The sequence below is a fragment of the Stegostoma tigrinum genome, chromosome 2 (assembly GCF_030684315.1).
Source record: "Stegostoma tigrinum isolate sSteTig4 chromosome 2, sSteTig4.hap1, whole genome shotgun sequence".
In the NCBI taxonomy this organism is placed as follows: Eukaryota; Metazoa; Chordata; class Chondrichthyes; order Orectolobiformes; family Stegostomatidae; genus Stegostoma; species Stegostoma tigrinum.
Genome location: NC_081355.1, coordinates 75,112,807 through 75,127,935, shown reverse-complemented (window position 1 = coordinate 75,127,935; position 15,129 = coordinate 75,112,807). Strand labels below are relative to the sequence as shown.

The 15,129-nt window shown below is 40.7% G+C and overlaps 1 protein-coding gene across 4 annotated transcripts in view; it reads right to left on the bottom strand.

Annotated features, from left to right (window-relative positions):
* LOC125461085 (dynein axonemal heavy chain 11-like) overlaps positions 1–15,129 on the bottom strand; it is a 466,228-nt gene that overhangs the window by 228,290 nt on the left and 222,809 nt on the right. For 3 of the 4 annotated variants that reach the window (XM_059654665.1, XM_059654655.1, XM_059654658.1), the window contains 4 exons: positions 14,072–14,203; positions 12,096–12,269; positions 7,171–7,375; positions 1,222–1,387 (listed from right to left, as the gene is read on the bottom strand). In XM_059654665.1, the coding sequence (XP_059510648.1) occupies positions 1,222–1,387; positions 7,171–7,375; positions 12,096–12,269; positions 14,072–14,203 (677 nt within the window). Of the gene's footprint in view, positions 1–1,221; positions 1,388–7,170; positions 7,376–12,095; positions 12,270–13,893; positions 13,979–14,071; positions 14,204–15,129 lie in introns of those variants that run through there. The other variant, XM_059654661.1, reaches the window with a different exon arrangement.

The window sequence follows — 15,129 nt, the reverse complement described above, 5'->3', positions numbered from 1 at the left end:
TGAGGGTGCGTCAGTGGCTCAAGTGAATTGTTCTGCAAATAGTTTGCAATTCTCAAGAATGGAGGAAATAGTAAAACGGTTTCAAATGGTTCAGTATGGTATTAATCAGTGGATATAAAGAATTAACAATAGGCATTTGGATGATCCACATTTCCAGAAATTGGGGAAAAAGGTTCCACTGACACTTTATCTGTGACAACAAAACTTTTTAAATTTGGAGATTCACAGATTTGAATTCAGTGTCAACTGGATTAGCATAACCATGCTATTCATTTATTCAGCACACTCCCCTCTAAAACTGAAGGCTAAACTCAAACCCTACTCCAAGACAATCTTAGCTGATAGTTTTATGCAGTAATGAAGGAATCAGTTCATCAGGGGTGCTACCTTTTCAATGTTAAGTGGAAGTCTATCTACTAAATCAAATGAACTTAAAAGATCTTATGGCACAAAAACAAAGTTGCTGGAAAAGCTCAGCAGGTCTGGCAGCATATGTGAAGGAAAAAACAGAGTTAACGTTTCGGGTCCAATGATCCTTCCTCAGAAGGAGGAAGTTCTGAGTAAGGGTCACCGGATCCGAAACGTTAACTCTGTTTTTTTTCCTTCACAGACGCTGCCAAACCTGCTGAGCTTTTCCAGCAACTTTGTTTTTGTGCCATAAGATCTTTTAAGTTCATTTGATTCAGTCGATAGACTTCCACTTACCATTAAAAAGGTGGCACCCCTGATGAACTGATTCCTTCATTACTGCAGAAAGCTATCAGTTAAGATTGTCTTGGAGTAGGGTTTGAGTTTAGCCTTCAGTTTGTTTTTGTTCCTGCTTTACAGCATCCGCAGTTCTTTCATTTTTTTGTTTAAGATCTCATGGCATCTTTCAAGATCTCCCAATGTCTGATTCTTCCTTAACACATCAGAGCAAATAATGTTCAATCATCTTGCCACTATTTCTGGAAGCATGCTATATAAAATTAACTGGAGAATTTACCTACACAACAGAGACTGCTTAAAACCACAAAACATGGTCATGCAGTCAGAGACATGACAGATGTTACACAATTGCAAATTTTTTGTGACTTCATAAAATGATAAAGTTCTATACAAAAACCATTTCTTTTTCCTCTGATTTATAAACTAATGTTTGAGACAACCAACACATAACAAATATCTCACCTTTGGCTTACATATTTGGTTTACATGGCCTAGCTGTAATATTACACTTACCAGTGTCTGTAGTCAATGCTCTGACGGATAAGTGTATGAGGCTGAACTGTCCCATACGTATCTACTTCTGGCATATTCATGTCATCAATGAAATAAATTAGCTTTTTATTTCCAGGGGGTCCATAATTACGACCAGCCTTTTTCTCAAGAGACTTCTCAAGAACACCTAATTTGTATTTTCAAAAACAAATACATGAAACCATTGAAAACAGAAGTCAATAAATATACTTTACAGAAAAAAACTTATGAATTTGAGTTCTTATCAATGCAAGTCATGCACCAGAAAGTGACACCGGAAATAACATGATCCTATCTGCAGTCCAGCAGGACTTTCCATCAAACATATTATCTAATTATAACTAAATGTTTTACAGTTGGCCGAGAGCCAAGTAATCAATTACATACAAGATAGGTTTTGGGTCAGAAATATTTAGGGTTGTGGTAGGGATGGGTTCGTTCCATGACAGACCTACCCAAATTTCACAGAGTTGGTGGGCCAAGTTTCTGATGAAATCATACAGTCATACAGCACAGAAACATTTCCTTTGGTCCAAACAGTCCATGCTGACCATAATCCCAAACCAAAATTGTTCCACCTACCAACGCTTGGCCCATATCCCTCCAAACCTCTCGTACCACGTATTTATCCAAATGTCTTTTAAACATTTTAACTGTACTCACATCAACCACTTCTTCCAGACGTTTATGCTGCACATAAACCACTCTCTACGTAACAAAAATATTGCTACTCATGGCTTTTTTAAATCTTTCTCCCAACACTTTAAAAATATGCCCCCTTGTTTTGAAATCCCCTACCCTAGGGAAAAGATATCTTTCACTCACCTTATCTAAAACTCTTCACAATTTTATAAATCTTGGGATGCACTTAGGACATCTCTCAATTCCAAAAGCCTAGAAGGGCATGCCAATTGTCAATCTACAGGGGTGGGCATTTCCCCCAAGGCTGGACATGTAGCAAGCTGTGCTGACAAGACGCCAGCGGGAGCAAGTGTTGGGCAGAGGTTTCATCACTCCTACGCTGCACAGGAATTCCCTCATGTAGCTAAGATCCATAATGTTTTTGAATTCAACCCCATCTAAACTCACATTAACAGCAATTTTTAATGCATTCTGAATGGAGCTCACAGAATCACTATGGTAATGAAGGAGGTAATTCAGCCCGGTATGTCCAGCTGTCTGAGCATTTTGCCTAGTTTTCAACTGCCCGCCTTTCCCCCCAACCCTACGTCTTCTTGTTTAAATTGTTATCCAATGCCTCAATAGAACCTGCCTGCACCATTCTAACAGACAGTACATTCCAAACCTGGACTTCTCTATGTGTGAGAAGTTTTGTTTTCCCATCTAACATTTACTTCTTTTGTAAAAGACTTTAAAACTGGGCCCTCTGTTTATTTTTGGAATTCCCTCATGGGACATGGGTATTGCTGTCTACCATGCATTTGTTACCCATCCCTAGCTGCCCTTGGGGGCTGAGTGGCTTACTAAGCCATTTCAGACTTGAACCTTTTACAAGCAGGAATGGTTTCTCCCTATTTAACTATTCACAACTTTCATGATTTTGAAAACTTCTTGGAAATCTCCTCTCAGCCTTCTATCTCTCTGAGGAAAATCGTCCAAACTTGTCCAATCTGTCCCAATAACTAAAGTTTCTCATTGCTGGAAATATTCTTCCAAACATTTTCTGCCCTTTCTCCAAGGTATTAATCTTCTTCCACAGCTGTGGTGCCATAACTGTATACAATCTTGTTAATGAAGCCAGGAATCATGTACATTCTTTTTAAACAGTGCTCTCTACCTGTGCTGCCACATTTCATGACTTGTGCATGCATATGTTCAGGTCTCTTTGCTCCTGCATATTCTGTACAGTAGGATACTTTATTTTACACTGGCATTCTCTGCACCAACATCTCTCACCTCAAACTTCTCTGGACGGAACGTCATTTTTAAAAAATTCATTCAGGGATACGGACTTTGCTGATTTTACTGCCCATCCATAATTGCCCTTAGGATGAGCTGCATTGTGAACTGTTGCAGTTCATCTGGTGTAGGACACCCACAATCACGTTGGAAAGGACACTCCGGGATTTTGACCTGGTGACATTAAAAGAATGGTGATATATTTCCAAGTGTGGACGCTGAGTGGCTTGAAGAGGAAATTACACAGGAATACCATCACCTGTAGCTGCTGTCCTTCTCCTTTAAGATCTTGGTCATGGATTAGGAAGATGCTCTCGAAAGGAGCTTCAGTGAATTTCTGCAATATATCTTGTGGCTGATACGCTCTACTGCTCAAGAGCATTGAGGGTGGACTGTTTTGTCCTGGTTTGTGTGAGGTTTCTTCAATGTTGTCGGAGCTGCACTCATGCACACAAGTAAAGAGGATTCGATCATGGTCCTAATTCGTTCTCTGTGAGTGGTAGACAGACTTTGAGGAGGCGGTTGGTGAGTTACTCACTGCAGGATTGCTAGCCTTTCATTTGATCTTGTGGGCATAGTACCAGTTAGATAGTTAGATTCTCTGTTGTGAGAGATGCTCTTTGCCTGGCACTTCTGTGACACTAATGCCACTTGCCACTTGTCTGCTCAAACCTGAATATTATCCATACCTTAGTGCATTTGGACACAGATTACTTCAGTATTTCAGGAGGTGTGAATGATGCTTAACATTGTGCACTTATCAGCAGACATCCCAACTCTGACCTCATGAAGGGAGTAAGTCTTTGATGAAGCAGATAAAGATGGTTGGATCTAGGACACTACCCTCAGAAATTCTCCAATGATACCCTGAGGTGGCTGATGTCCAAAAATCTCAATCATCTTTCACCTACCACCAATCCACCCAATCCACAACTTTGTCAATGTCTTTCTGAAATTTTACACTGTCTTCCTCACAGTTCAGAATTCTCCCCAGTTTTGTGTCATGCACAAACTTTAACATTGTCCCTTGCACACCAAATCCAAAAGGAAAAGCAAGGGTTCCAATACTGACCCTTGCAAACATCACTACAACCTCCTTCCAGTCTCAAAAATACTCATAAACCATAAATCAGTTTTCTATCCCTCAGCCAATTTTGCAATCAGTTTCTATTGACATTTTTACTCCATGACTTATAACCTTCCTCACAAGCGTGTTATGTTTTGAAGTCCATGCATACCTTCAAAAAACCCAGCAAGTTAGTTAGGCACAGTTTTCCCATAAAAAAGAAAATCCATTCTGATTCTTCCAGCTTAACACATATTTTTCCATTCAACTATTTTATTAGAAGTAATTCTTTCTGAAGTCTCCTCAGCATTGAAGTTAAAATGATTAGTCTGTAATGGCTATTTTTTTGGACAAGGGTGCAATTTTTGCAATTCTCTAGTCCTCCAACATGATCTCTGAGTCTGGGGAAGATTGAAAAATTACCGCCAATGCCTCTGGAACTTCCACTCTCATTTCTTTCAATATCTTTCAATGCATCTTACCCAATCTTAGAGACTCACTAACCACAAGTATCAACAGCTTATCCAATACCACAAACTTGTCAACTTTAAATCTTCAGAGATAATGGGAACTGCAGATGCTGGAGATTCCAAGATAATAAAATGTGAGGCTGGATGAACACAGCAGGCCAAGCAGCATCTCAGGAGCACAAAAGCTGACGTTTCGGGCCTAGACCCTTCATCAGAGAGGGGGATGGGGGGAGGGAACTGGAATAAATAGGGAGAGAGGGGGAGGCGGACCGAAGATGGAGAGTAAAGAAGATAGGTGGAGAGAGTGTAGGTGGGGAGGTAGGGAGGGGATAGGTCAGTCCAGGGAAGACGGACAGGTCAAGGAGGTGGGATGAGGTTAGTAGGTAGCGGGGGGTGCGGCTTGGGGTGGGAGGAAGGGATGGGTGAGAGGAAGAACCGGTTAGGGAGGCAGAGACAGGTTGGACTGGTTTTGGGATGCAGTGGGTGGGGGGGGGAAGAGCTGGGCTGGTTGTGTGGTGCAGTGGGGGGAGGAGACGAACTGGGCTGGTTGAGGGATGCATTAGGGGAAGGGGAGATTTTGAAACTGGTGAAGTCCACATTGATACCATCCAGCCTCACATTTTATTAACTTTAAATCTTCCTTGTGATTCACTTATTTATTTAATATATCAGCCATGGCTCTTGGCTCCACATGTAAATGCTCTTTTTGGTCCCTAATCAACATTACTCTTCCTTTTACCACCTGTTTATTATTTATAGGCTTGTCTGAGGCTTTGGGGTTTTCATTCATATTAACTAAGCTTTCTTTCATAACCATCATTTGCAGTGTTGCCTTTCTTGTTGGGCTTGACACTTACTTCTATAGGACATTCTGCTGAACACAGTCTACACATGCCTCTCCTTCGCAAACCATTATACCAGCACTTTCCCAGTCTACATATGGGTAATTCAAGTCCCTTTTATAATCACTCAGTATTGGTTACATGTGTAATTTCCTTGCAGATTTCTTCCTCTAAATCCTTCCCATTAATTAGTGGTCTATAGATTACTCCAAGCAATGCAACTGAACCTTTCTTATTCCTTAGCTGTGGCCAAATTGACTCTGTTCTTGAATCCTCAGAAACATTCTCTTTCTTCTGCTCTGTAATACTCTCTTTATCAAAAAACATCATCCCTCCTCCTTGTTACCCTTTTGCACCTTTTCTGTTCACCACAACCAGGAATATTTAACACTCAGACCTGCCCTGCCCTTCCTGAGAAAGGATTCATTATTGCCACATCACAACTCTACATTACAGTCTGTGCCTGTAACTCTCCAATCTTATTAACTATTCTCTAAACATTCACAGACATGCTGTGTAACACTGACCTAAACTTAATTACTTTCACCCTTACTCTGAATCTACCTATTAACTGACTAATGTCTATTTTAGTGCTGTGTTCCTTGTCCAACATTTCATACACCCTGGTATTACTTCCTAATATTCTCTCCTGGTTCCTACGCTAATACTAGGTCAGTTTGACTTTCCCCAAAAGCAAAATAGTCTGCAACGAGCTCAGTGATAATAAAGTGTGAAGCTGGATGAACACAGCAGGCCAAGCAGCATCTCAGGAGCACAAAAGCTGACGTTTCGGGCCTAGACCCTTCATCAGAGCTGTGCTCCTGAGATGCTGCTTGGCCTGCTGTGTTCATCCATCTTCACACTTTTTTATCTTGGATTCTCCAGCATCTGCAGTTCCCATTATCTCTGATGCAAGGAGCTCAGTCCCAGTTCTGTACAAATATAACACGGCTGAGTGGACAGGTGCCAGTTTCAGGAATCTAAAGCCTTCCTTCCTTCACTATCTTTCCAGCTGTGCATTCATCTATCTTATCTTTCTATTTCAGTACTCACTTGCATGTTTTGCTAAGAGTAATCTGGAGTTTATGACATTAGAGGTCCTGCATTCTAATTTTCAATCTCGCTCCCTGAATTCCAAGTTTGGCACTAGTACCAATGTGAACTATGACCTCTGGCTGTTTGGTCTCCCTCAAAAGGATATCCTGCAGTGGTTTCATGATATTATTGACCCTAACACAAGGGAAGGAACGGGCCATCCTGGAGTTCACATTAACGGCTGCAAAGATGCTTGCGTATTACAGTGACAAAAGAATCCTCTAACAGTACACCCTTGCAGAGTTCTTCCTCTGCATCTGCACAGCTGGTCACCCACCCAAGGTACCATGGGTTTAGTTCTTGATGCGTTCCTCCAATGATCCATCTCCCTCACTCATATCCAAAAAAACAGTTAATGAGTGGGATCACTTGGTACTACCTGACAGTTTCCTTCGCACAAGTGTGGCAGGCAGTCATTCCCTATCCATATTTTTGCCTCCAACTGATGGTGCGACCATCTCTGTGAATTTAATCTCATGATGCTCCACTCTGTATCGGTGTGAATTTCAAAGCAGTTCCTAAGACACCAATTACTTACGCTGTAACATCACCGATGAGGTGTAGTAGTTGAAAGGCACTTTGGACACCATATAATCATCTGATAGATTAGCAAGTCTGTCTTGCACCAGGATAGTTTTGCCAACTCCTGCATTTCCCACAAGCATAACTGGCTTTCCTTTCTCCAGCAACAAATCTACAAAGTATTGTAGCTGGGTGGTCTCAGCTGTAGGGACAAGGACTGCCTGCAATGAACGAAGAGCCACTATTAATGTGAGGGCAGTAAATAAAAACATGTATGCAGAAATTCATTGATTCCAGACCGAGATCACGTTTACTCAGTTTCACAATGCAGTTAAATATTTCAAAGGGGTACCAGCACTTTGGTGGAGAGTTATTAGATAAGAAGTTCTTGGAATATGCCACTTTTGTAAGGAGTTTCACACTTGTGCTACAGAAGATGCTGCAACCAATGATGCAGCTTATAATGGTGTCAGAACTGTTGGCCTTCTGCAAATCCAGAATGCTTTGTCTTGGCTAATTTTGAACAATATTGCAAGGTCAGATCATTTGCACAATGGCCCAGATTTTGTGGTAGTAATTGCACCAAAATCTTTAGAATTGGCCAACACCTCTGAAATTGACAAAAATTTCTGAAATTCACTCATTTTTGGTGAAGTGCTAAAGTTCATAAATTGCTGTTATTGATTCTGCGCATCCCCAAAATGTGAATTGGTGAAGGTCCGTCAGTTTCCAATTAATTAGAAAGTAAGTGAACTTTTGATAACTTCCCTTCTTTGACATTATGCCTGCACAAATCCATGAAAATATTAGCCTGTGCTGAATGGCACGTAACTTCATTACTAACAGTGCACAACGTTCATAATTACTGCTAACAGCCTCATGATTCTGAAAATCTAAGTTTATATCTGTGGGCTGTCAAACTTCATCATTTAGATAAATCAAACCAACATTTTCTTTGAGGTTTCTTTACAATAAAACAACATATTCCTCAATTCCATGCATATGCCACATTAACACGAATAAAATTAAACTGCCATAACATAAATAACCTTATTATTAACAGAATCCAAGTTTTAACATCTACGAAAAATAAACCTTCAAAATGATTTAGTTACATTGTTAATATATGCATAATATATTCATATAAAATCCTAAACAATAGCAGCAAAAGATGATTTGTTAATGCAATTTTCTGTTCTCCATGTCAGATATAACTAAAAAGATGACATTGAGTGCTCTTTTTTGGCACACCTCCTAGAGATAGGCTTGAAACTTTACAGTATCAAGCAGAGTGTGGTTGTCATAAATATGATCTGCACCATTAACAGAATGTCTACGTTCGACAGACCAGCATATAATGAGAGACAAACATTAATGGAGTACAAAGGATTACATATAATTTCCATGTTTAGAATCGTGAGTTGCTTTTGTAAATGCAGCATGCTTTGTAACATTTTCTGTGATACCACTTAAAGATCACAAATGAATAATGGTCATTATCCAAAGAAGAGCCTTATGTTCACAATGATGTTGTATATTGGTCTTCTTTCAGGAATTACTGTAACAGTTCATTCATGTGGACTAAGTTGGATACGAACTCGCCTAACTGGTTAACTATGCTACAAAGTGTTGGCGTATGTTGACTGAGCAAGGTGGTGGAAGATTGTTAATGATTGTTATATTTTTTTGGGGATCATTCTAGACCCCAGATCCTTTGACAATGTGGCTCAAAGTTGATGGCAGACCTGGAGGTGTCAGATTTGTGGTTAAGAGACAGAAACAGAGCCAGTAATTGTGATAGTTCTGTTATACCCTTGTACCATGCTCCATGATGTTGAAGCTATGAATGGGCATATTATCCATGTGGCATATGGCTCTGTCAAGGCACTTTAGGATGCCAGAAATTCTTAGGTGCTGAAGCAACTACAAATGGAAGACAATGAAATCAGCATGTTCTGAAGGGAACAAAAAAGATTATTAATGGTTTGAATTCTTCATCTCTTGTAAATTGTCAAGAATCACTATTTGCATCTGCTTGATAAAGACCAAGATCCCTGTGAGCTTCACCAAGCTCTCATCAACAGATGCCACAGGTTGGGTTTTGCCTTCTATGGCAGTCTACACAAATTCATAAAGAATCATTCATTTTCGATACAAACAACAATCCAGAGCACCAAGAATTGATTTAATTTGTTGGGATAACAAGGGGTAGAGCTAGATGAACACAGCAGGCCGAGCAGCATCATCGGAGCAGGAAAGCTGACTTTTCGGGCCTCGGCCCTTCTTCAGAAAATGAAGGAGGGTGTAAGCCTGAAACGTCAGCTCTCCTACTCCTATGAAGCTGCTTGGCCTGGTGTGTTCATCTAGCTCTACACCTTGTTATCTCAGATTCTACAGCATATGCAGTTCTTACTATCTCTGATCTGGTTTATTGTTGTCACAGGTACTGAGTTACAGTGAAAAGTATTGCTTTGCGCACTCTAAGGGCAGATCTTACCGTACAAAATGCATAGAACAGAGTGCAAGATACGGTGTTACAGTTGCAGAAAAGAGACAAAGACATCAGAATTAACATTTGAGCGGTCTCTTCAAAAGTCTGCTAACAGCAGGGAAGAAGCCATTCTTGAATCTATTCATTCGTGTACTCAAACTTTTCTCTCTTCCTCTTGGCAGGAGAGGGTGGAAGAATGTATAACCAGGGTGGGAGGGGCCTTTGATTATGTTAGTTGCTCTACTGGGGCAGCAGGGAATATAGATGGAATCAATGGATGGAAAGCTGGTTTGCACGATGGACTGGGCTGTGTTTGCAAGTCTCTGTAGTTTCTTCTGGTCTTGGGAAGATCAATTATCATACCACTTTGTGATGCACCCAGATCAGATGCTTTCTATGGTGCATTCGTAAAAATTGATTAGAATCTTTGCGGACATGCCAGGGGCTTTTACAGAGTTAAGTGCTTTCCCTAGTGCTAGTCACCTGTCATGGGATGACAGTAATGACTAATTTCTCCAATTGTTGTTGTGTGCATTTTTTCAAATGAGCTTTGCAGTGAGAATGACTTTCACAGTATTAACAGTTTTGTTAGAATTCTTGGTAAAGCATTCGCTCTACTGCACCATGCATGAATATTAAGACTGCGTTCAGGACACTTTTGACAGATGAGAACTGGAAATCATACCAGTGCAATCTAATCAACCTTTATTAACTATTTTACCCTAGTTGTAGCGACATAGCTCTGCAGGGCTGCATTAGAACTTTCTTCACTTAGGTCCTAGTTCCTTGTGATAATGACATCATTCAACATTACCAATGATGTATTACAGCTGTTGGCATAATAGCAATGGAACCTAACTTTCCTCTCATGTGATGTCTGTAGTATCTGTCATTTACTTGATATATGTATGTACTGCAGATATAGAACAAAAAACAGTGCAGCTCAGGAACGAGCCCTTTGGCCCACCAAGCCTGCACTGACGCATGATGCCTTTCTGAACTAAAAACCTATTACCTCTATGTGGTTTGTATGCTTCCAGTCCCTGCCTATTCACATATTTGTCAGGATGTCGCTTAAATGTTGCTATCTTATATGCCTCCGCCTGCTCTGGCAGTGCATTCCAGGCATCTGTACTAAAAATCTGCCTCTCACATCTCCTTTAAACTTACCACCTTTTACCTTAAATCCATCTCCCTCAATAACTGACACTTGTACCCTGGGGCAAAAGACTCCAACTGTACATGCCTCTCATAATGTTGTAAATTTCTATTAGGTCACCGCACCCCCCACCCCCATCCTTTGATGTTCAAGTGAAAACAAACCAAGTTTGTCCAATCTCTTCTCACAGTCAATATCCTCCAAACCAGGTAACATCCCGGTGAACCTTTTCTGTGCCCTCTTCAAAATCACCACATCCGTCTGGTAGTATGTTGATCAGAACTGTACACAATATTCCAAATGTGGGCTAGCTAAAGTTCTATACATCTGACATTACCATGGCGATCACTGGCCCCAGAGTGTTGACAATTGTGACCTGAACGCAAAAGAAAATTTGGAACTCTGGCTCTTCGCAAATCCTTCCCCTTCAATTCTTTGTACAATGTATTGTTAAAAACAGCAATAATAAAAGAATAGTGGAGCAAAGTACTGGCAAAGAGAATAGTAACTAACTAATATGTTGAATAAAATTGCAAAATGAGGGAAATAAAAATATCGTTAAAAATCCTGTTGACATGAAACATTTCAGAAGGTCCAGTAAAGTACAGGCAAAGTTTGCAATTTGTGTCCTGAAGTAGTAATCAGGATTGTTTATGGGCAGGGAGGGTGGGGGTGGGGGAGGGTGGGGGGGGTGGGGGTGGGGGGGGCGCTAGACATTGAAATGAAGCTGCTCTTATCCATAGCACAGTCACTGTTTTGCCCCTAAATCAACCATTAAGGAACTGGGTTCCCTTCAAATTGATCACAAAGCCAAGAACTAATTTTTCAACCTGTGCCCATTGCCTGCAGGCCTTTGGAGGTAAAGTTTTGCAATAAGTTAAAGTTTATACATATTTCTACATTTTACACATTATACATTTTGAATGTTAATAATTCTATCATTCATTGTGAAACTACTATCTACAAGGAAGGACAGGCAATCGCAAGCAGATCAGACAGTTCACATTTGTCCACATTGCGGAATACCGTGGATGTCTGTAATCAGGCTCCAGAGCCACATCAGCAAAAACACAGAAGTCTGCATATACTCAAGAAATGTCCATCTTCAACAACAGACGCAAACCAACAAATACGATTCAAATCACTTTGCAACTGAAATGTTTATCCGTCTTTTCTATTTTCAGCTGCTCATGGGCCTCTTGTGAAATCCATTGTTTTCTATTTTAAGACCTTTAGAATTTGCAATACTCTTTGACTTTCTTTACATCTGAACATGGAGGAGTTTACTTACTTGTACAGGACTATCCACTTCCATTTCAAATGTTGGTATCTTTTCAGACCAAGGAATAAACTTTTTTGTTTCAGGATCTAGGCAATAATCAAAGATAGTTCCCTGGGATGGAAGTTTAACAGCTTTCATTTCTTTGAACCACCAATGACTGAATTCAACACGATAATCTACCAGCTGGAAAAGAAATCATCAATTATGTTTACCATTTTATACTAATTTCCTACTTAACAGTTCCTGCTTTTACATGATAGATAATACCACATATCACTATATACTACCTATATCGTTGTGCAAGACTCATTTAGAAGTCTATAAGTGACGTCAATGCAGTTTTCCTTTGAAGAACAAGCTAACAGATAAGTAGCTTCAAATGCATCAAATTTGCACCAGATCTTTCCAAATGAATGCAGTCAGACCACCACCTGTCTCCCTGCAACCTATTTTTTCCTTATTTTTGTTTCTCTCCAAGTATTTGTCCAATTTACTTTCAAGCATTAATTAGAATTTTGATTCACCACAATAACAGGGGAGGGAGTGCATTCCAAATCCAAACCACTCTACATGAAGACTTTTTTTCTCTTTCATGTTGTCTCTGGTTCTTCTGTCAATCAACGTAAGGAATGGTATCGGGGCAATCTGATTACTGATTTGTCAGTCATTAGAACCAATTTCTACCTGATCTATCCCAAGTCCTCCTTGCTAATCCTGCACCGTTCCAGCCTCTTCTTTTCCACCCCACCCCCACTGCAGCTTTCTCTTTCATCCAAATCCTTGGAGGCCCCTTCATCTGTTCACACGCAACCAACTTGGACTTGTCAACTCCGGCAACCCCTAAGGTCAAGGCTTTTCAACTCTATAGATCTAGGTTTGGCAATCCTCCTCAGACTTAGAAGTAACAATCCCTCCTAAGATCCTGTGCTTGGGTTGATGGCAGTGCTCCCCATGGCTTAGTTCCTGGTAACAATACTTGAACCCTGGAATCAGCACCTAGCAGCAATCCTTGAGCACAGGGCTGGACCCCAAAAGCAATCCCTGACCATGGGGGGCTGGCTTCAGTCGACAGAACCTGACCCGATGGGTTGGCTCCCATCAACAATTCCTGAAACATGGGTCCAGTTGACAACAACCCCACAGACTCATTCACTGCAGTTACTTACCTTCCCAGCTCTATCACTGATTGGTTTTTTCTTGCTTTCCCTCCTCATTGACTCACTGGTGAATTGGAGACAGTTCTAGACTTTTTGTTTCATTCATTCATAGGATATTAGCATCACTAGCTAGGCAAGTGTTTGTTGCCCATCCCCAATTGCCCAAAGAGCAGTTAAGAATCAACCACGTTGCTGTGTGTCTGGAGTCACATGTAGGCCAGACCAGTTAAGGATGGCAGTTTCCATCCTTAAGGGGCTTTAGTCAACCAGTTTGATTTTTCTGACAATCAACAATGGTTTCGAGGTCATCATTATACTCTTAATTCCAGATTTTTATTGAATTCAAATTCCACCAGCTACCGTAGTGGGATTTAAATCAGGATCCTCAGGATGAATTATCTAAGCAATAATACCACTAGCCATCTGAAGGGTGAGAAACCCTTAGACCCAACAGAATCCCAGCAAGTGTGTTATAAATGCAGGTTTGATGATGCCTACATTTAGCACAGCTGTCACATCTTTCCTTGTGAGTGCCACTCACACCAAGTGTATAAAACATTAAATGTTACAGCCACTGCTAAATCAATAAAGCTATAAAATAATTTTAAAAGGGGAGAAATTTGTTCATGCAGCACAAATTGCAGACTTACGTCAATTTTCCACAGGCAGGCAGTGATGTGTAATGCTCCTCTAACTCCGTCCATAAGGAATGCAGGCTATAGCCTGTGGTACTACCTGACCCAGGAGAAATTGACATAAATCTGCTCATTAGCTGTTAAACAGCATTTCTCTCCAAAAGATTTCAACCAAGAGTAGGCAAGGACCAACCTGATCTTGGTATACTGCTCCCCCAAAGGCCCAGATGCAGGCAAAGACAAAATAAAGCTCATAAAGTTCTCGAGGAGAGTCAGGAGGCACATTCTTTGGAGTCAGCAGGCAATCCAAAAGGGAACACAGTGTCTAAATGGCATTAACATGATAGATTAGCATCGAAAAATAATTAAAATACTTTGACTATATCTGTAGTCCCACTTTAGCTCACCAGATGAATTTATCATAGTGTAGGACAGAGTCTTAAAGACTACGCTAAGTCTATCACTGATTTTATTTAAGTGAAATAGCACCAAGTGCGATAGAGTTAGGGTTAGATGAGGTAGAAAATAGCAATCAGGATTTCCAAAAACAAGTTTTTCATCTACTGGGGTATATTTTGTCCTTGTGAGGTTGTGTAAGAAGGGTGATAGTAAATTAGCAGACATAGACATCACTTCTGATTACCATTTCCATCAAAATTGGGATTGATCTAAAAAGTGATGATCTGCTATCATACAAGATCTAATCTACTGACACTTACCAGAAGCATATTTATCAGTACTGAGTAAAGACAGAGACATATCTGGAAGAAATTAATCCCATAACTGAAAGTCCAAAGTTTACAATAGCCACGTTCACGTGTCATGACCATCTGCATAGATACAGTTCCAGACAACAATGACAGAACAAAACACAAGCTTTTATACTGGACCAACATACTGAATACAAAGCACGGATCATAGAATCCCTACAGTGGGGGAAACAGGCCATTCAGTCCATCCAGTCTACGCTGGCCCTGTGAAGAGCATCCCACCCAGACCCATCCCTTGCCTCATCCCTGTAACCCTGCACTTCCCATGGCCAATCCACCTAACCTGCACAACCCAAGATATTTTGGGCAATTTAGCATAGCCAATCTACTTGACATGCATATCTTTGTACTGTGGGCAGAAACCCACACAGATGCGGAGAGAATGTGCAAACTCCACACAGGCAATCACCTGCAGGTCAAATTGAACCCGGGTCTAGGTGGGATGCTCTTAGGAGAGTCAGTGTGGACTCAATGGACCAAA